Source organism: Petromyzon marinus, unplaced genomic scaffold (assembly GCF_048934315.1).
Source record: "Petromyzon marinus isolate PM22_M1 ecotype Great Lakes invasive population unplaced genomic scaffold, UKy_Petmar_22M1.pri1.0 PM_Scaffold_148, whole genome shotgun sequence".
Lineage (NCBI taxonomy): Eukaryota > Metazoa > Chordata > Hyperoartia > Petromyzontiformes > Petromyzontidae > Petromyzon > Petromyzon marinus.
Window position 1 is genome coordinate 192501 of NW_027423111.1, and position 21907 is coordinate 214407.

Sequence of the window (21907 nt, forward strand, 5' to 3'; positions counted from 1 at the left end):
GTCACACACACGCAGCGACGTCACACACACGCAGCGACGTCACACACACGCAGTGACGTCACACACACAGTGACGTCACATACACACAGTGACGTCACATACACACAGTGACGTTACACACACAGTGACGTCACACACACAGTGACGTCACACACACAGCGACGTCACAAACACACACAGTGACGTCACACACACACAGTGACGTTACATACACAGTGACGTCACACACAGTGACGTCACACACAGTGGCGTCACACACAGTGACGTCACACACACACAGTGACGTCACACACACAGTGACGTCACATACAGTGACGTCACATACACACAGTGACGTCACACACAGTGACGTCACACACAGTGGCGTCACACACACACAGTGACGTCACACGCACAGTGACGTCACACACACAGTGACGTCACACGCACACACACAGTGACACACACACAGTGACGTCACATACACAGAGACACACACAGTGACACACACACACAGTGACACACACAGTGACACACACACACAGTGACACACACACAGTGACACACACAGTGACACACACACACAGTGACACACACAGTGACACACACACAGTGACACACACAGTGACACACACACAGTGACACACAGTGACACACACACACAGTGACACACACACAGTGACACACACACAGTGACACACAGTGACACACACACAGTGACACACACAGTGACACACACACACAGTGACACACACACAGTGACACACACAGTGACACACACACAGTGACACACAGTGACACACACACACAGTGACACACACACAGTGACACACACACAGTGACACACAGTGACACACACACAGTGACACACACAGTGACACACACACACAGTGACACACACAGTGACACACACAGTGACACACACAGTGACACCCACACACACAGTGACACACACACAGTGACACACACAGTGACACACACACAGTGACACACACACACAGTGACACACACACACAGTGACACACACACACAGTGACACACACACACACAGTGACAAACACACAGTGACACACACACACAGTGACAAACACACAGTGACACACACACACACAGTGACACACACACAGTGACACACACACAGTGACACACACACACAGTGACACACACACAGTGACACATACAGTGACACACACAGTGACACACACAGTGTCACACACACAGTGTCACACACAGTGACACACACAGTGACACACACAGTGACACACACACACAGTGACACACACACACAGTGACACACACACACAGTGACACACACAGTGACACACACACAGTTACACACACACAGTGATACACACACACACAGTGACACACACAGTGACACACACAGTGACACACACAGTGACACACACACAGTGACACACACAGTGACACACACACAGTGACACACACAGTGACACACACAGTGACACACACGACACACACAGTGACACACACAGTGACACACACGACACACACACACAGTGCCACACACACAGTGACACACACACAGTGACACACACACAGTGACACACACACACAGTGACACACACACACACACAGTGACACACACACACAGTGACACACACACAGTGACACACACAGTGACACACACAGTGACACACACACACAGTGACACACACAGTGACACACACACACACAGTGACACACACAGTGACACACACACTGACACACACACACTGACACACACACACTGACACACACACAGTGACACACACAGTGACACACACACAGTGACACACACAGTGACACACACACAGTGACACACACAGTGACACACACAGTGACACACACAGTGACACACACACACACAGTGCCACACACAGTGACACACACAGTGACACACACACAGTGACACACACACACAGTGACACACACACAGTGACACACACACACAGTGACACACACACAGTGACACACACAGTGACACACACACACAGTGACACACACACTGACACACACACACTGACACACACACAGTGACACACACACAGTGACACAAAGAGACACACAGAGATACAGAGGGAGACACAAAGAGAGACAGAGAGACACGGGGAGAGACTGTCTATCTCCATGAGTCTCTATGTATGTTTATGAGTCTCTATGAGTCTCTATGTATGTCTATGAGTCTCTATGTGTGTCTATGTGTCTTTATGTGTGTCTATAAGTCTCTGTGTATGTTTATGAGTCTCTGTGTGAGTCTATGAGTCTCTGTGTGTCTCTATGAGTCTCTGTGTGTGTCTGTGAGTCTCTGTGTGTGTCTGAGTCTCTGTGTGTGTCTGTGAGTCTCTGTGTGTGTCTGTGAGTCTCTGTGTGTGTCTGTGGGTCTCTGTGTGTGTCTGTGAGTCTCTGTGTGTGTCTGTGAGTCTCTGTGTGTGTCTATGAGTGTCTGTGTGTGTCTGTGAGTCTCTGTGTGTGTCTGTGAGTCTCTGTGTGTGTCTGTGTGTGTGTCTGTGTGTCTCTGTGTGTGTCTGTGAGTCTATGTGTGTGTCTGTGTGTCTCTGTGTGTGTCTGTGAGTCTCTGTGTGTGTCTATGAGTCTCTGTGTGTGTCCGTGAGTCTCTGTGTGAGTCCGTGAGTCTCTGTGTGTGTCTGTGAGTCTCTGTGTGTGTCTGTGTGTCTCTGTGTGTCTCTGTGTGTCTCTGTGAGTCTCTGTGAGTCTCTGTGTGTGTCTGTGAGTCTGTGTGTGTCTGTGAGTCTCTGTGTGTGTCTATGAGTCTCTTTTTGTGTTTACGAGTCTCTGTGTGTGTCTGTGTGTGTCTGTGAGTCTCTGTGTGTGTCTGTGAGTCTCTGTGTGTGTCTGTGAGTCTATGTGTGTGTCTGTGTGTGTCTGTGTGTCTCTAAGTGTCTCTGTGTGTGTCTGTGAGTCTCTGTGTGTGTCTGTGTGTCTCTGTGTTTGTCTGTGAGTCTCTGTGTGTGTGTGTGTGTCTGTGTGTGTCTGTGTCTCTGTGTGTGTCACTGTGTGTCTCTGTGTGTCTGTGTGTGTCTGTGAGTCTCTGTGTGTGTCTGTGTGTCTCTGTGTGTGTCTGTGTGTGTCTGTGTGTCTCTGTGTGTGTCTGTGTGTCTCTGTGTGTGTCTGTGTGTGTCTGTGTGTCTCTGTGTGTGTCTGTGTGTGTCTGTGAGTCTCTGTGTGTCTGTGAGTCTCTGTGTGTGTCTGTGAGTCTCTGTGTGTGTCTGTGAGTCTCTGTGTATGTCTGTGTGTCTCTGTGTGTCTGTGTGTGTCTGTGTGTCTCTCTGTGTGTGTTTGTGTGTCTATCTGTGTGTCTGTGTGTGTCTGTGTGTCTCTGTGTGTGTCTGTGTGTGTCTGTGTGTGTCTGTGAGCCTCTGTGTGTGTCTGTGTGTCTCTGTGTGTGTCTGTGTGTCTCTGTGTGTGTCTGTGTGTGTCTGTGTGTCTCTGTGTGTGTCTGTGTCTCTGTGAGTCTCTGTGTGTCTCTGTGTGTGTCTGTGAATCTCTGTGTGTGTCTGTGAGTCTCTGTGTGTGTCTGTTTGTGTCTCTGTGTGTGTCTGTGTGTCTCTGTGTGTGTCTGTGTGTGTCTGTGTGTCTCTGTGTGTGTCTGTGTCTCTGTGAGTCTCTGTGTGTCTCTGTGTGTGTCTGTGAATCTCTGTGTGTGTCTGTGAGTCTCTGTGTGTGTCTGTTTGTGTCTCTGTGTGTGTCTGTGTGTGTGTCTGTGTGTCTGTGTGTGTCTGTGTGTCTGTGTGTGTCTGTGTGTGTCTGTGTGTGTCTGTGAGTCTCTGTGTGTCTGTGTGTCTCTGTGTGTCTCTGTGTGTGTCTGTGAGTCTCTGTGTGTGTCTGTGAGTCTCTGTTAGTCTCTGTGTGTGTCTGTGAGTCTCTGTGTGTGTCTGTGAGTCTCTGTGTGTGTCTATGAGTCTCTGTGTGTGTCTGTGAGTCTCTGTGTGTGTCTGTGTGTGTCTGTGTGTCTCTGTGTGTGTCTGTGTGTCTCTGTGTGTCTCTGTGAGTCTCTGTGTGTCTGTGTGTGTCTGTGTGTCTCTGTGTGTGTCTGTGAGTCTCTGTGTGTGTCTGTGTGTGTCTGTTTGTCTCTGTGTGTGTCTGTGAGTCTCTGTGTCTCTGTGTGTCTCTGTGTGTCTCTGTGTGTGTCTGTGTGTGTCTCTGTGTGTGTCTGTGAGTCTCTGTGTGTGTCTGTGAGTCTCTGTTAGTCTCTGTGTGTGTCTGTGAGTCTCTGTGTGTGTCTGTGAGTCTCTGTGTGTGTCTATGAGTGTCTGTGTGTGTCTGTGAGTCTCTGGGTGTGTCTGTGTGTGTCTGTGTGTGTCTGTGTGTCTCTGTGTGTGTCTGTGTGTCTGTGTGTCTCTGTGAGTCTCTGTGTGTCTGTGTGTGTCTGTGTGTCTCTGTGTGTGTCTGTGAGTCTCTGTGTGTGTCTGTGTGTGTCTGTGTGTCTCTGTGTGTGTCTGTGTGTGTCTCTGTGTGTGTCTGTGTGTCTGTGTGTGTCTGTGAGTCTCTGTGAGTCTCTGTGAGTCTCTGTGTGTCTGTGCGTGTCTGTGAGTCTCTGTGTGTCTGTGTGTGTCTGTGAGTCTCTGTGTGTCTCTGTGTGTGTCTGTGTGTGTCTGTGTGTGTCTGTGAGTCTCTGTGAGTCTCTGTGTGTCTCTGTGTGTCTGTGAGTCTCTGTGTGTGTCTGTGTGTCTCTGTGTGTGTCTGTGTGTCTGTGAGTCTCTGTGTGTGTCTGTGTGTCTGTGTGTCTCTGTGTGTCTCTGTGAGTCTCTGTATGTGTCTGTGTGTCTCTGTGTGTCTCTGTCTGTGTGTCTCTGTGTGTGTCTGTGTGTCTCTGTGTGTGTCTCTGTGTCTGTGTGTGTCTCTGTGTGTCTCTGTGTGTCTCTGTGTGTCTCTGTGTGTCTCTGTATGTCTCTGTGTGTCTGTGTGTCTCTGTGTGTGTCTATGAGTCTCTGTGTGTGTCTGTGTGTGTCTGTGTGTGTCTGTGAGTCTCTGTGTGTGTCTGTGAGTGTCTGTGTGTCTCTGTGTGTGTCTGTGTGTGTCTGTGTGTCTCTGTGAGTCTCTGTGTGTGTCTGTGTGTGTCTGTGTGTGTCTGTGTGTCTCTGTGTGTGTCTGTGTGTGTCTCTGTGTGTGTCACTGTGTGTGTCTGTGTGTGTCTGTGTGTCTCTGTGTGTCTGTGAGTGTCTGTGTCTGTGTGTGTGTCTGTGTGTGTGTGTCTGTGTCTCTGTGTGTGTCTGTGTCTCTGTGTGTGTCACTGTGTTTGTCTGTGTCTCTGTGTGTCTCTGTGTGTCTGTGTCTCTGTGTGTGTCACTGTGTGTGTCTGTGTCTCTGTGAGTCTCTGTGTGTGTCTGTGTGTCTCTGTGTGTCTCTGTGAGTCTCTGTGTGTGTCTGTGTGTCTCTGTGTGTCTCTGTGAGTCTCTGTGAGTCTCTGTATGTGTCTGTGTGTCTCTGTGTGTCTCTGTCTGTGTGTCTCTGTGTGTGTCTGTGTGTCTCTGTGTGTGTCTGTGTGTCTGTGTGTGTCTCTGTGTGTCTCTGTATGTCTCTGTGTGTCTGTGTGTGTCTGTGTGTCTCTGTGTGTGTCTATGAGTCTCTGTGTGTGTCTGTGTGTGTCTGTGTGTGTCTGTGAGTCTCTGTGTGTGTCTGTGAGTGTCTGTGTGTCTCTGTGTGTGTCTGTGTGTGTCTGTGTGTCTCTGTGTGTGTCTGTGTGTGTCTGTGTGTGTCACTGTGTGTGTCTGTGTGTGTCTGTGTGTCTCTGTGTGTCTGTGAGTGTCTGTGTCTGTGTGTGTGTCTGTGTGTGTGTCTGTGTGTGTGTGTCTGTGTCTCTGTGTGTGTCTGTGTCTCTGTGTGTGTCACTGTGTGTGTCTGTGTCTCTGTGTGTCTCTGTGTGTGTCTGTGTCTCTGTGTGTGTCACTGTGTGTGTCTGTGTCTCTGTGTGTCTCTCTGTGTCTCTGTGTGTCTCTGTGTGTGTCTGTGAGTCTCTGTGTGTGTCTGTGAGTCTCTGTGAGTCTCTCTGTGTCTCTGTGAGTCTCTGTGAGTCTCTCTGTGTCTCTGTGTGTGTCTGTGTGTGTCTGTGTGTCTCTGAGTGTGTCTGTGAGTCTCTGTGTGTGTCTGTGAGTCTCTGTGAATCTCTCTGTGTCTCTGTGAGTCTCTGTGAGTCTCTCTGTGTCTCTGTGTGTGTCTGCGTGTCTCTGTGTGTCTCTGAGTGTGTCTGTGAGTCTCTGTGTGTGTCTGTGAGTCTCTGTGAGTCTCTCTGTGTCTCTGTGAGTCTCTGTGAGTCTCTCTGTGTCTCTGTGTGTGTCTGTGTGTCTCTGAGTGTGTCTGTGAGTCTCTGTGTGTGTCTGTGAGTCTCTGTGAGTCTCTCTGTGTCTCTGTGAGTCTCTGTGAGTCTCTCTGTATCTCTGTGTGTGTCTGTGTGTGTCTGTGTGTCTCTGAGTGTGTCTGTGAGTCTCTGTGTGTGTCTGTGAGTCTCTGTGAGTCTCTCTGTGTCTCTGTGAGTCTCTGTGAGTCTCTCTGTGTCTCTGTGTGTGTCTGTGTGTGTCTGTGTGTCTCTGAGTGTGTCTGTGAGTCTCTGTGTGTGTCTGTGAGTCTCTGTGAGTCTCTCTGTGTCTCTGTGAGTCTCTGTGAGTCTCTCTGTGTCTCTGTGTGTGTCTGCGTGTCTCTGTGTGTCTCTGAGTGTGTCTGTGAGTCTCTGTGTGTGTCTGTGAGTCTCTGTGAGTCTCTCTGTGTCTCTGTGAGTCTCTGTGAGTCTCTCTGTGTCTCTGTGTGTGTCTGTGTGTCTCTGAGTGTGTCTGTGAGTCTCTGTGTGTGTCTGTGAGTCTCTGTGAGTCTCTCTGTGTCTCTGTGAGTCTCTGTGAGTCTCTCTGTATCTCTGTGTGTGTCTGTGTGTGTCTGTGTGTCTCTGAGTGTGTCTGTGAGTCTCTGTGTGTGTCTGTGAGTCTCTGTGAGTCTCTCTGTGTCTCTGTGAGTCTCTGTGAGTCTCTCTGTGTCTCTGTGTGTCTCTGTGTGTGTCTGTGTGTGTCTGTGACTGTGTGTCTCACCTCGGCAGTGTCGTGACCTTCTAGAGTCATGCAGATGTCCAGGTCACTCTCCTGGAAGCCGAACCCATTACGGGATGAGCCAAAGAGACAGAGACGTGCACGTCCTGAGACACGGGGAGAGAGACACGGGGAGAGAGAGAGACAAGGGGAGAGAGAGACACGGGGAGAGAGACACGGGGAGAGAGACACGGGGAGAGAGAGAGACACGGGGAGAGAGACACGGGGAGACACGGGGAGAGAGAGACACGGGGAGACACGGGGAGAGAGAGACACGGGGAGAGAGACACGGGGAGAGAGAGAGACACGGGGAGAGAGAGACACGGGGAGAGAGAGACACGGGGAGAGAGACACGGGGAGAGAGACACGAGGAGAGAGAGAGACACGGGGAGAGAGACACGGGGAGAGAGAGAGACACGGGGACAGAGAGACACGGGGAGAGAGAGAGACACGGGGAGAGAGAGAGACACGGGGACAGAGAGACACGGGGAGAGAGAGACATGGGGTGAGAGAGACACGGGGAGAGAGACACGGGGGGAGAGAGAGACAGTAAGAGTGTCTATCTAAGTGAGTGAGTGTGTCTAAGTGAGAGTGTCTCACTGTGTGTCTAAATGAGTGTGTCTAAGTAAGAGTGTCTATCAAGATGTGAGAGTGTCTCACTGTGTGAGTGTCTATCTAAGTGAGTGTCTAAGTGTGAGAGTGTCTAAGTGTGAGAGTGCCTAAGTGAGAGTGTGTCTCACTGTGTGAGTGTCTATCTAAGTAAGAGTGTCTAAGTGAGTGTGTCTAAGTGTGAGTGTCTAAGTAAGAGTGTCAAAGTAAGAGTGTCAAAGTAAGAGTGTCAAAGTAAGAGTGTCTAAGTAGGAGTGTCTCACTGTGTCTAAGTAAGAGTGTCTAAGTAAGAGTGTCTAAGTAAGAGTGTCTCACTGTGTCTAAGTAAGAGTGTCTAAGTAAGAGTGTCTAAGTAAGAGTGTCTCACTGTGTCTAAGTGAGTGAGTGTCTAAGTGAGTGTGTCTAAGTAAGAGTGTCTAAGTGAGTGAGTGTGTCTAAGTGAGTGAGTGTCTAAGTGGGTGTGTCTAAGTAAGAGTGTCTATCTAAGAGTGTCTAAGTAAGAGTGTCTCACTGTGTCTAAGTAAGAGTGTCTAAGTGAGAGTGTCTAAGTAAGAGTGTCTCACTGTGTCTAAGTAAGAGTGTCTAAGTAAGAGTGTCTAAGTAAGAGTGTCTCACTGTGTCTAAGTAAGAGTGTCTATCTAAGAGTGTCTAAGTAAGAGTGTCTCACTGTGTCTAAGTAAGAGTGTCTAAGTAAGAGTGTCTAAGTAAGAGTGTCTCACTGTGTCTAAGTAAGTGAGTGTCTAAGTAAGAGTGTCTAAGTAAGAGTGTCTCACTGTGTCTAAGTAAGAGTGTCTATCTAAGAGTGTCTAAGTAAGAGTGTCTCACTGTGTCTAAGTAAGAGTGTCTAAGTAAGAGTGTCTAAGTAAGAGTGTCTCACTGTGTCTAAGTAAGAGTGTCTAAGTAAGAGTGTCTAAGTAAGAGTGTCTCACTGTGTCTAAGTAAGAGTGTCTATCTAAGAGTGTCTAAGTAAGAGTGTCTCACTGTGTCTAAGTAAGAGTGTCTAAGTAAGATTGTCTAAGTAAGAGTGTCTCACTGTGTCTAAGTAAGTGAGTGTCTAAGTAAGAGTGTCTAAGTAAGAGTGTCTCACTGTGTCTAAGTAAGAGTGTCTATCTAAGAGTGTCTAAGTAAGAGTGTCTCACTGTGTCTAAGTAAGAGTGTCTAAGTAAGAGTGTCTAAGTAAGAGTGTCTCACTGTGTCTAAGTAAGAGTGTCTAAGTAAGAGTGTCTAAGTAAGAGTGCCTCACTGTGTCTAAGTAAGAGTGTCTATCTAAGAGTGTCTAAGTAAGAGTGTCTCACTGTGTCTAAGTAAGAGTGTCTAAGTAAGAGTGTCTAAGTAAGAGTGTCTCACTGTCGTATTCCCTGCGGACAAATCTCTCGATGCCGGCCAGGATGGCTGCACGGCCTTCGTCCTCCTGTACAGACGGAGTGAAGTCACCTGCAACGTCAACAACAACAACATCATCAACAACAACATCAACAACAACATCAACATCAACAACAACCACAACAACATCAACAACAATAATAATAACATGAAAAACATCAACAATAATAATAACATCATCAACAACATCAATAATAATAACATGAACAACATCAACAATAATAATAACATCATCAACAACATCAATAATAATAACATCATCAACAACATCAACAATAATAACATCATCAACAACATCAATAATAATAACATCAACAACAACATCAATAATAACATCATCACAATAATAATAACAACAACATCAATAATAATAACATCAACAACAACATCAATAATAATAACATCAACAACATCAATAATAACATCATCACAATAATAATAATAACATCAACAACAACATCAATAATAATAACATCAACAACATCAATAATAATAACATCAACAACAACATCAATAATAATAACATCATCACAATAATAATAATAACATCAACAACATCAATAATAATAACAACAACAACATCAATAATAATAATAACATCAACAACAACATCAATAATAATAACATCAACAACATCAATAATAACATCATCACAATAATAATAATAACATCAACAACAACATCAATAATAATAACATCATCACAATAATAATAATAACATCAACAACATCAATAATAATAACATCAACAACATCAATAATAATAACATCAACAACATCAATAATAATAACATCAACAACAACATCAATAATAATAACACCATCACAATAATAATAATAACATCAACAACATCAATAATAATAACATCAACAACATCAATAATAATAACATCAACAACAACATCAATAATAATAACATCATCACAATAATAATAATAACATCAACAACATCAATAATAATAACATCAACAACATCAATAATAATAACATCAACAACAACATCAATAATAATAACATCATCACAATAATAATAATAACATCAACAACATCAATAATAATAACATCAACAACATCAATAATAATAACATCACAATAATAATAATAACATCATCAACATCAATAATAATAACATCAACAACATCAACAATAATAACATCAACAACATCAATAATAATAACATCACAATAATAATAATAACATCATCAACATCAATAATAATAACATCAACAACAACATCAATAATAACATCATCAGAATAATAATAATAACATCAACAACAACATCAATAATAACATCAACAACATCAATAATAATATCATCAACAACAACATCAATAATAATAACATCAACAACAACATCAACAATAATAACATCAACAACATCATCAACATCAACAACATCATCAACATCAACAACAACATCAACAACATCATCAACAACAACATCAACAACAACATCAACAACAACATCAACAACAACATCATCAACAACATCATCAACATCATCAACAACAACATCAACAACAACACCACAACAACATCACAACATCACAACAACAACACCACATCATCAACAACACAACACCAACAACATCAACATCAACACCACAACAACACCAACAACACCACAATAACACCACAACAACATCACAACAACACATCATCAACAACACAACAACAACATCAACACAACAACAACACCAACATCATCATCAACATCATCAACAACAACATCATCAACAACAACATCAACAACATCAACAACAACATCATCAACATCATCAACAACAACATCAACATCATCAACATCATCAACATCAACAACACCATCAACAACAACATCAACATCAACAACAACATCAACATCATCAACAACATCAACAACATCAACAACAACATCATCATCAAGAACATCAACAACAACAACATCAACAACAACATCAACAACAACAACATCAACAACAACACCACAACAACATCACAACATCACAACAACAACACCACATCATCAACAACACAACACCAACAACATCAACACAACACCAACACCAACAACAACACCACAACAACACCAACAACACCACAATAACACCACAACAACATCACAACAACACAACAACAACAACATCAACACAACAACAACACCAACATCATCATCAACATCATCAACAACAACATCATCAACATCATCAACAACATCATCAACAACAACATCATCAACATCATCAACAACATCATCATCAACAACAACATCAACATCATCAACATCATCAACAACTTCAACAACATCAACAACAACATCAACAACAACAACATCAACAACAACATCAACAACATCACAACAACAACATCACAACAACAACACCACATCATCAACAACACAACAACAACATCAACACAACAACAACACCAACAACACCACAACAACATCACAACAATAACATCACCACATCATCACAACATCATCACAACAACATCATCACCACAATCACCATAAGTGAGTGTCTAAGTGAGTGTCTAAGTGAGTGAGTGTCTAAGTGAGTGTCTAAGTGAGTGTCTAAGTGAGTGAGTGTCTAAGTGAGTGAGTGTCTAAGTGAGTGAGTGTCTAAGTGAGTGTCTAAATGAGTGTCTAAGTGAGTGAGTGTCTAAGTGAGTGTCTAGGTGAGTGTCTAAGTGAGTGTCTAAGTGATTGTCCAAGTAAGTGTCTAAGTGAGTGTCTAAGTGAGTGAGTGTCGAAGTGAGTGAGTGTCTAAGTGAGTGAGTGTCTGAGTGAGTGTCTAAGTGAGTGTCTAAGTGAGTGTCTAAGTGAGTGTCTAAGTGAGTGAGTGTCGAAGTGAGTGAGTGTCTAAGTGAGTGAGTGTCTAAGTGAGTGAGTGTCTAAGTGAGTGTCTAAGTGAGTGAGTGTCTAAGTGAGTGTCTAAGTGAGTGAGTGTCTAAGTGAGTGTCTAAGTAAGTGAGTGTCTAAGTGAGTGAGTGTCTAAGTGAGTGTCTGAGTGAGTGTCTAAGTGAGTGTCTAAGTGAGTGTCTAAGTGTCTGAGTGAGTGTCTAAGTGAGTGAGTGTCTGAGTGAGTCTCTGAGTGAGTGAGTGTCTGAGTGAGTGTCTAAGTGAGTGAGTGTCTGAGTGAGTGTCTAAGTGTCTAAGTGAGTGTCTAAGTGAGTGTCTAAGTGAGTGTCTAAGTAAGTGAGTGTCTAAGTGAGTGTCTAAGTGAGTGTCTAAGTAAGTGAGTGTCTAAGTGAGTGTCTAAGTGTTTAAGTGAGTGTCTGAGTGAGTGTCTAAGTGAGTGTCTGAGTGAGTGTCTAAGTGAGTGTCTGAGTGAGTGTCTAAGTGAGTGTCTAAGTGTCTAAGTGAGTGTCTGAGTGAGTGTCTAAGTGAGTGTCTAAGTGTCTAAGTGAGTGTCTAAGTGAGTGTCTAAGTGTCTAAGTGAGTGTCTAAGTGAGTGTCTAAGTGTCTAAGTGAGTGTCAGAGTGAGTGTCTAAGTGAGTGTCTAAGTGAGTGTCTAAGTGTCTAAGTGAGTGTCTGAGTGAGTGTCTAAGTGAGTGTCTAAGTGAGTGTCTAAGTGAGTGTCTAAGTAAGTGAGTGTCTAAGTGAGTGTCTAAGTGTGTGTCTAAGTGAGTGTCTAAGTGAGTGTCTACGTGAGTGTCTAAGTAAGTGAGTGTCTAAGTGAGTGTCTAAGTGAGTGTCTAAGTGAGTGTCTAAGTGAGTGTCTAAGTGTCTAAGTGAGTGTCTAAGTGAGTGAGTGTCTAAGTGAGTGAGTGTCTAAGTGAGTGTCTAAGTGAGTGAGTGTCTAAGTGAGTGAGTGTCTAAGTGAGTGTCTAAGTGAGTGTCTAAGTGAGTGAGTGTCTAAGTGAGTGTCTAAGTGAGTGTCTAAGTGAGTGTCTGAGTGAGTGTCTGAGTGAGTGTCTAAGTGTCTAAGTGAGTGTCTAAGTGAGTGAGTGTCGAAGTGAGTGAGTGTCTAAGTGAGTGTCTAAGTGAGTGAGTGTCTAAGTAAGTGAGTGTCTAAGTGAGTGTCTAAGTGAGTGAGTGTCTAAGTGAGTGTCTAAGTGAGTGAGTGTCTAAGTGAGTGTCTAAGTGAATGTCTAAGTGAGTGAGTGTCTAAGTGAGTGTCTAAGTGAGTGTCTGAGTGAGTGTCTAAGTGAGTGTCTAAGTGAGTGAGTGTCTAAGTGAGTGTCTAAGCGAGTGTCTAAGTGAGTGTCTAAGTGAGTGTCTAAGTAAGTGAGTGTCTGAGTGAGTGAGTGTCTGAGTGAGTGTCTGAGTGTCTGAGTGAGTGTCTAAGTGTCTAAGTGAGTGTCTAAGTGAGTGAGTGTCTAAGTGAGTGTCTAAGTGAGTGAGTGTCTAAGTGAGTGTCTAAGTGAGTGTATAAGTGAGTGTCTAAGTGAGTGAGTGTCTAAGTGAGTGTCTAAGTGAGTGTCTAAGTGTCTAAGTGAGTGTCTAAGTGAGTGTCTAAGTGAGTGAGTGTCTAAGTGAGTGTCTAAGTGAGTGTCTAAGTGAGTGAGTGTCTAAGTGAGTGAGTGTCTAAGTGAGTGAGTGTCTAAGTGAGTGTCTAAGTGAGTGTCTAAGTGAGTGAGTGTCTAAGTGTCTAAGTGAGTGGCTAAGTGAGTGTCTAAGTGAGTGTCTAAGTGAGTGAGTGTCTAAGTGAGTGTCTAAGTGAGTGTCTAAGTGAGTGTCTAAGTGTCTAAGTGAGTTTCTAAGTGAGTGTCTAAGTGAGTGTCTAAGTGTCTAAGTGAGTGTCTAAGTGAGTGTCTAAGTGAGTGTCTAAGTGTCTAAGTGAGTGTCTAAGTGAGTGTCTAAGTGTCTAAGTGAGTGTCCAAGTGAGTGTCTAAGTGAGTGTCTAAGTGAGTGTCTAAGTGTCTAAGTGAGTGTCTGAGTGAGTGTCTAAGTGAGTGTCTAAGTGAGTGTCTAAGTGAGTGTCTAAGTAAGTGAGTGTCTAAGTGAGTGTCTAAGTGTGTGTCTAAGTGAGTGTCTAAGTGAGTGTCTACGTGAGTGTCTACGTGAGTGTCTAAGTAAGTGAGTGTCTAAGTGAGTGTCTAAGTGAGTGTCTAAGTGAGTGTCTAAGTGTCTAAGTGAGTGTCTAAGTGAGTGAGTGTCTAAGTGAGTGAGTGTCTAAGTGAGTGTCTAAGTGAGTGAGTGTCTAAGTGAGTGAGTGTCTAAGTGAGTGTCTAAGTGAGTGAGTGTCTAAGTGAGTGTCTAAGTGAGTGAGTGTCTAAGTGAGTGTCTAAGTGAGTGTCTAAGTGAGTGTCTAAGTGAGTGTCTGAGTGAGTGTCTAAGTGTCTAAGTGAGTGTCTAAGTGAGTGAGTGTCGAAGTGAGTGAGTGTCTAAGTGAGTGTCTAAGTGAGTGAGTGTCTAAGTGAGTGAGTGTCTAAGTGAGTGAGTGTCTAAGTGAGTGTCTAAGTGAGTGAGTGTCTAAGTGAGTGTCTAAGTGAATGTCTAAGTGAGTGAGTGTCTAAGTGAGTGTCTAAGTGAATGTCTAAGTGAGTGAGTGTCTAAGTGAGTGTCTAAGTGAGTGAGTGTCTAAGTGAGTGTCTAAGCGAGTGTCTAAGTGAGTGTCTAAGTGAGTGTCTAAGTAAGTGAGTGTCTGAGTGAGTGAGTGTCTGAGTGAGTGTCTGAGTGTCTAAGTGAGTGTCTAAGTGTCTAAGTGAGTGTCTAAGTGAGTGAGTGTCTAAGTGAGTGTCTAAGTGAGTGTATAAGTGAGTGTCTAAGTGAGTGAGTGTCTAAGTGAGTGTCTAAGTGAGTGTCTAAGTGAGTGTCTAAGTGAGTGTCTAAGTGTCTAAGTGAGTGTCTAAGTGAGTGTCTAAGTGAGTGTCTAAGTATCTGAGTGAGTGTCTAAGTGAGTGAGTGTCTGAGTGTCTAAGTGAGTGTCTAAGTGTCTAAGTGAGTGTCTAAGTGAGTGTCTAAGTGTCTAAGTGAGTGTCTAAGTGAGTGTCTAAGTGAGTGTCTAAGTGAGTGTCTAAGTGTCTAAGTGAGTGTCTAAGTGAGTGTCTAAGTGAGTGTCTAAGTGAGTGTCTAAGTAAGTGAGTGTCTAAGTGAGTGTCTAAGTAAGTGAGTGTCTAAGTGAGTGTCTAAGTAAGTGAGTGTCTAAGTGAGTGTCTAAGTGAGTGTCTAAGTGAGTGTCTAAGTGTCTAAGTGAGTGTCTAAGTGTCTAAGTGAGTGTCTAAGTGAGTGTCTAAGTGAGTGTCTAAGTGAGTGTCTAAGTGTCTAAGTGAGTGTCTAAGTGAGTGCCTAAGTGAGTGTCTAACGGAAGCAGCGGACACAAGCCGTGTCCAGGGCTTTGCGGAAGTCGGGGGTGAGTGGAGGGAGAGCGGTGAGGGGAGCTGAGTGAGTGTCTAAGTGAGTGTCTAAGTGAGTGTCTAAGTGTCTAAGTGAGTGTCTAAGTGAGTGTCTAATTGAGTGTCTAAGTGAGTGTCTAATTGAGTGTCTAAGTGAGTGTCTAAGTAAGTGTCTAAGTGAGTGTCTAAGTAAGTGTCTAAGTGAGTGTCTAAGTGAGTGTCTAAGTGTCTAAGTGAGTGTCTAAGTGAGTGTCTAAGTGTCTAAGTGAGTGTCTAAGTGAGTGTCTAAGTGAGTGTCTAAGTGTCTAAGTGAGTGTCTAAGTGAGTGTCTAAGTGAGTGTCTAAGTGAGTGTCTAAGTGAGTGTCTAAGTGAGTGTCTAAGTAAGTGTCTAAGTGAGTGTCTAAGTAAGTGTCTAAGTGAGTGTCTAAGTGTCTAAGTGAGTGTCTAAGTGAGTGAGTGTCTAAGTGAGTGTCTAAGTGAGTGTCTAAGTAAGTGTCTAAGTGAGTGTCTAAGTGAGTGTCTAAGTGAGTGTCTAAGTGTCTAAGTGAGTGTCTAAGTGAGTGTCTAAGTGAGTGTCTAAGTGTCTAAGTGAGTGTCTAAGTGAGTGTCTAAGTGAGTGTCTAAGTGTCTAAGTGAGTGTCTAAGTGAGTGTCTAAGTGAGTGTCTAAGTGTCTAAGTGAGTGTCTAAGTGAGTGTCTAAGTGAGTGTCTAAGTGTCTAAGTGAGTGTCTAAGTGTCTAAGTGAGTGTCTAAGTGAGTGTCTAAGTGAGTGTCTAAGTGTCTAAGTGAGTGTCTAAGTGAGTGTCTAAGTGTCTAAGTGAGTGTCTAAGTGAGTGTCTAAGTGTCTAAGTGAGTGTCTAAGTGAGTGTCTAAGTGTCTAAGTGAGTGTCTAAGTGAGTGTCTAAGTGAGTGTCTAAGTGAGTGTCTAAGTGTCTAAGTGAGTGTCTAAGTGAGTGTCTAAGTGAGTGTCTAAGTGTCTAAGTGTCTAAGTGAGTGTCTAAGTGAGTGTCTAAGTGAGTGTCTAAGTGAGTGTCTAAGTGTCTAAGTGAGTGTCTAAGTGAGTGTCTAAGTGAGTGTCTAAGTGTCTAAGTGAGTGTCTAAGTGTCTAAGTGAGTGTCTAAGTGAGTGTCTAAGTGAGTGTCTAAGTGAGTGTCTAAGAAAGTGAGTGTCTAAGTGAGTGTCTAAGTGAGTGTCTAAGTGAGTGTCTAAGTGTCTAAGTGAGTGTCTAAGTGTCTAAGTGAGTGTCTAAGTGAGTGTCTAAGTGAGTGTCTAAGTGAGTGTCTAAGTGTCTAAGTGAGTGTCTAAGTGAGTGTCTAAGTGAGTGTCTAACGGAAGCAGCGGACACAGGCCGTGTCCAGGGCTTTGCGGAAGTCGGGGGTGAGTGGAGGGAGAGCGGTGAGGGGAGCTGAGTGAGTGTCTAAGTGTCTGAGTGTCTGAGTGTCTAAGTGAGTGTCTAAGTGAGTGTCTAAGTGTCTAAGTGAGTGTCTAAGTGAGTGTCTAAGTGAGTGTCTAAGTGAGTGTCTAAGTGAGTGTCTAAGTGAGTGTCTGAGTGAGTGTCTAAGTGAGTGTCTAAGTGAGTGTCTAAGTGAGTGTCTAAGTGAGTGTCTAAGTGAGTGTCTAAGTGTCTAAGTGAGTGTCTAAGTGAGTGTCTAAGTGTCTAAGTGAGTGTCTAAGTGAGTGTCTAAGTGAGTGTCTAAGTGAGTGTCTAAGTGTCTAAGTGAGTGTCTAAGTGAGTGTCTAAGTGAGTGTCTAAGTGAGTGTCTAAGTAAGTGAGTGTCTAAGTGAGTGTCTAAGTAAGTGAGTGTCTAAGTGAGTGTCTAAGTAAGTGAGTGTCTAAGTGAGTGTCTAAGTGAGTGTCTAAGTGAGTGTCTAAGTGTCTAAGTGAGTGTCTAAGTGTCTAAGTGAGTGTCTAAGTGAGTGTCTAAGTGAGTGTCTAAGTGAGTGTCTAAGTGTCTAAGTGAGTGTCTAAGTGAGTGTCTAAGTGAGTGTCTAAGTGAGTGTCTAAGTGAGTGTCTAAGTGAGTGTCTAAGTGAGTGTCTAAGTGAGTGTCTAAGTGAGTGTCTAACGGAAGCAGCGGACACAGGCCGTGTCCAGGGCTTTGCGGAAGTCGGGGGTGAGTGGAGGGAGAGCGGTGAGGGGAGCTGAGTGAGTGTCTAAGTGAGTGTCTAAGTGAGTGTCTAAGTGTCTAAGTGAGTGTCTAAGTGAGTGTCTAAGTGAGTGTCTAAGTGAGTGTCTAATTGAGTGTCTAAGTGAGTGTCTAAGTAAGTGTCTAAGTGAGTGTCTAAGTAAGTGTCTAAGTGAGTGTCTAAGTGAGTGTCTAAGTGTCTAAGTGAGTGTCTAAGTGAGTGTCTAAGTGTCTAAGTGAGTGTCTAAGTGAGTGTCTAAGTGAGTGTCTAAGTGTCTAAGTGAGTGTCTAAGTGAGTGTCTAAGTGAGTGTCTAAGTGAGTGTCTAATTGAGTGTCTAAGTGAGTGTCTAAGTAAGTGTCTAAGTGAGTGTCTAAGTAAGTGTCTAAGTGAGTGTCTAAGTGAGTGTCTAAGTGTCTAAGTGAGTGTCTAAGTGAGTGTCTAAGTGTCTAAGTGAGTGTCTAAGTGAGTGTCTAAGTGAGTGTCTAAGTGTCTAAGTGAGTGTCTAAGTGAGTGTCTAAGTGAGTGTCTAAGTGAGTGTCTAAGTGAGTGTCTAAGTGAGTGTCTAAGTAAGTGTCTAAGTGAGTGTCTAAGTAAGTGTCTAAGTGAGTGTCTAAGTGTCTAAGTGAGTGTCTAAGTGAGTGAGTGTCTAAGTGAGTGTCTAAGTGAGTGTCTAAGTAAGTGTCTAAGTGAGTGTCTAAGTGAGTGTCTAAGTGAGTGTCTAAGTGTCTAAGTGAGTGTCTAAGTGAGTGTCTAAGTGAGTGTCTAAGTGTCTAAGTGAGTGTCTAAGTGAGTGCCTAAGTGAGTGTCTAAGTGTCTAAGTGAGTGTCTAAGTGAGTGTCTAAGTGAGTGTCTAAGTGTCTAAGTGAGTGTCTAAGTGAGTGTCTAAGTGTCTAAGTGAGTGTCTAAGTGTCTAAGTGAGTGTCTAAGTGAGTGTCTAAGTGAGTGTCTAAGTGAGTGTCTAAGTGTCTAAGTGAGTGTCTAAGTGAGTGTCTAAGTGTCTAAGTGAGTGTCTAAGTGAGTGTCTAAGTGTCTAAGTGAGTGTCTAAGTGAGTGTCTAAGTGTCTAAGTGAGTGTCTAAGTGAGTGTCTAAGTGTCTAAGTGAGTGTCTAAGTGAGTGTCTAAGTGAGTGTCTAAGTGAGTGTCTAAGTGTCTAAGTGAGTGTCTAAGTGAGTGTCTAAGTGAGTGTCTAAGTGTCTAAGTGTCTAAGTGAGTGTCTAAGTGAGTGTCTAAGTGAGTGTCTAAGTGAGTGTCTAAGTGTCTAAGTGAGTGTCTAAGTGAGTGTCTAAGTGAGTGTCTAAGTGTCTAAGTGAGTGTCTAAGTGTCTAAGTGAGTGTCTAAGTGAGTGTCTAAGTGAGTGTCTAAGTGAGTGTCTAAGTAAGTGAGTGTCTAAGTGAGTGTCTAAGTGAGTGTCTAAGTGTCTAAGTGAGTGTCTAAGTGTCTAAGTGAGTGTCTAAGTGAGTGTCTAAGTGAGTGTCTAACGGAAGCAGCGGACACAGGCCGTGTCCAGGGCTTTGCGGAAGTCGGGGGTGAGTGGAGGGAGAGCGGTGAGGGGAGCTGAGTGAGTGTCTAAGTGAGTGTCTAAGTGTCTGAGTGAGTGTCTAAGTGAGTGTCTAAGTGAGTGTCTAAGTGAGTGTCTAAGTGTCTAAGTGAGTGTCTAAGTGAGTGTCTAAGTGAGTGTCTAAGTGTCTAAGTGAGTGTCTAAGTGAGTGTCTAAGTGAGTGTCTAAGTGAGTGTCTAAGTGAGTGTCTAAGTGTCTAAGTGAGTGTCTATGTGAGTGTCTAAGTGAGTGTCTAAGTGTCTAAGTGTCTAACTGAGTGTCTAAGTGTCTAAGTGAGTGTCTAAGTGAGTGTCTAAGTGAGTGTCTAAGTGAGTGTCTGAGTGTCTAAGTGAGTGTCGAAGTGTCTAAGTGAATGTCTAAGTGAGTGTCTAAGTGAGTGTCTAAGTGAGTGTCTAAGTGTCTAAGTGAGTGTCTAAGTGTCTAAGTGAGTGTCTAAGTGAGTGTCTAAGTGAGTGTCTAAGTGAGTGTCTAAGTGTCTAAGTGAGTGTCTAAGTGTCTAAGTGAGTGTCTAAGTGAGTGTCTAAGTGAGTGTCTAAGTGAGTGTCTAAGTGAGTGTCTAAGTGAGTGTCTAAGTGTCTAAGTGAGTGTCTAAGTGAGTGTCTAAGTGAGTGTCTAAGTGTCTAAGTGAGTGTCTAAGTGAGTGTCTAAGTGAGTGTCTAAGTGAGTGTCGAAGTGTCTAAGTGAATGTCTAAGTGAGTGTCTAAGTGAGTGTCTAAGTGAGTGTCTAAGTGTCTAAGTGAGTGTCTAAGTGTCTAAGTGAGTGTCTAAGTGAGTGTCTAAGTGAGTGTCTAAGTGAGTGTCTAAGTGAGTGTCTAAGTGAGTGTCTAAGTGAGTGTCTAACGGAAGCAGCGGACACAGGCCGTGTCCAGGGCTTTGCGGAAGTCGGGGGTGAGTGGAGGGAGAGCGGTGAGGGGAGCTGAGTGAGTGTCTAAGTGTCTGAGTGAGTGTCTAAGTGAGTGTCTAAGTGAGTGTCTAAGTGTCTAAGTGAGTGTCTAAGTGAGTGTCTAAGTGAGTGTCTAAGTGAGTGTCTAATTGAGTGTCTAAGTGAGTGTCTGAGTGAGTGTCTAAGTGAGTGTCTAAGTGAGTGTCTAAGTGAGTGTCTAAGTGTCTGAGTGAGTGTCTAAGTGAGTGTCTAAGTGTCTAAGTGAGTGTCTAAGTGAGTGTCTAAGTGAGTGTCTAAGTGTCTGAGTGAGTGTCTAAGTGAGTGTCTAAGTGAGTGTCTAAGTGAGTGTCTAAGTGAGTGTCTAAGTGAGTGTCTAAGTGAGTGTCTAAGTGAGTGTCTAAGTGAGTGTCTAAGTAAGTGTCTAAGTGAGTGTCTAAGTAAGTGTCTAAGTGAGTGTCTAAGTGAGTGTCTAAGTGTCTAAGTGAGTGTCTAAGTGAGTGAGTGTCTAAGTGTCTAAGTGAGTGTCTAAGTGAGTGTCTAAGTGAGTGTCTAAGTGAGTGTCTAAGTAAGTGTCTAAGTGAGTGTCTAAGTGAGTGTCTAAGTGAGTGTCTAAGTGAGTGTCTAAGTGTCTAAGTGAGTGTCTAAGTGAGTGTCTAAGTGAGTGTCTAAGTGTCTAAGTGAGTGTCTAAGTGAGTGTCTAATTGAGTGTCTAAGTGTCTAAGTGAGTGTCTAAGTGAGTGTCTAAGTGAGTGTCTAAGTGAGTGTCTAAGTGTCTAAGTGAGTGTCTAAGTGAGTGTCTAAGTGAGTGTCTAAGTGAGTGTCTAAGTGAGTGTCTAAGTAAGTGAGTGTCTAAGTGAGTGTCTAAGTAAGTGAGTGTCTAAGTGAGTGTCTAAGTAAGTGAGTGTCTAAGTGAGTGTCTAAGTGAGTGTCTAAGTGAGTGTCTAAGTGTCTAAGTGAGTGTCTAAGTGTCTAAGTGAGTGTCTAAGTGAGTGTCTAAGTGAGTGTCTAAGTGAGTGTCTAAGTGTCTAAGTGAGTGTCTAAGTGAGTGTCTAAGTGAGTGTCTAACGGAAGCAGCGGACACAAGCCGTGTCCAGGGCTTTGCGGAAGTCGGGGGTGAGTGGAGGGAGAGCGGTGAGGGGAGCTGAGTGAGTGTCTAAGTGAGTGTCTAAGTGAGTGTCTAAGTGTCTAAGTGAGTGTCTAAGTGAGTGTCTAAGTGAGTGTCTAAGTGAGTGTCTAATTGAGTGTCTAAGTGAGTGTCTAAGTAAGTGTCTAAGTGAGTGTCTAAGTAAGTGTCTAAGTGAGTGTCTAAGTGAGTGTCTAAGTGTCTAAGTGAGTGTCTAAGTGAGTGTCTAAGTGTCTAAGTGAGTGTCTAAGTGAGTGTCTAAGTGAGTGTCTAAGTGTCTAAGTGAGTGTCTAAGTGAGTGTCTAAGTGAGTGTCTAAGTGAGTGTCTAAGTGAGTGTCTAAGTGAGTGTCTAAGTGAGTGTCTAAGTGAGAGTCTAAGTAAGTGTCTAAGTGAGTGTCTAAGTGTCTAAGTGAGTGTCTAAGTGAGTGAGTGTCTAAGTGAGTGTCTAAGTGAGTGTCTAAGTAAGTGTCTAAGTGAGTGTCTAAGTGAGTGTCTAAGTGAGTGTCTAAGTGTCTAAGTGAGTGTCTAAGTGAGTGTCTAAGTGAGTGTCTAAGTGTCTAAGTGAGTGTCTAAGTGAGTGTCTAAGTGAGTGTCTAAGTGTCTAAGTGAGTGTCTAAGTGAGTGTCTAAGTGAGTGTCTAAGTGTCTAAGTGAGTGTCTAAGTGAGTGTCTAAGTGAGTGTCTAAGTGTCTAAGTGAGTGTCTAAGTGTCTAAGTGAGTGTCTAAGTGAGTGTCTAAGTGAGTGTCTAAGTGAGTGTCTAAGTGTCTAAGTGAGTGTCTAAGTGAGTGTCTAAGTGTCTAAGTGAGTGTCTAAGTGAGTGTCTAAGTGTCTAAGTGAGTGTCTAAGTGAGTGTCTAAGTGTCTAAGTGAGTGTCTAAGTGAGTGTCTAAGTGAGTGTCTAAGTGAGTGTCTAAGTGTCTAAGTGAGTGTCTAAGTGAGTGTCTAAGTG

The 21907-nt window shown here is 43.6% G+C and overlaps 1 protein-coding gene across 1 annotated transcript in view; it reads right to left on the minus strand.

The window, feature by feature from the left end:
• LOC142905343 (uncharacterized) overlaps positions 1–21907 on the minus strand; it is a 134863-nt gene that overhangs the window by 86967 nt on the left and 25989 nt on the right. The window contains exons 11-12 of the mRNA XM_076063547.1: positions 8970–9056; positions 7017–7120 (exon numbers count right to left, since the gene is read on the minus strand). Coding sequence (XP_075919662.1) covers positions 7017–7120; positions 8970–9056 — 191 coding nt within the window. The remainder of the gene's footprint in view (positions 1–7016; positions 7121–8969; positions 9057–21907) is intronic.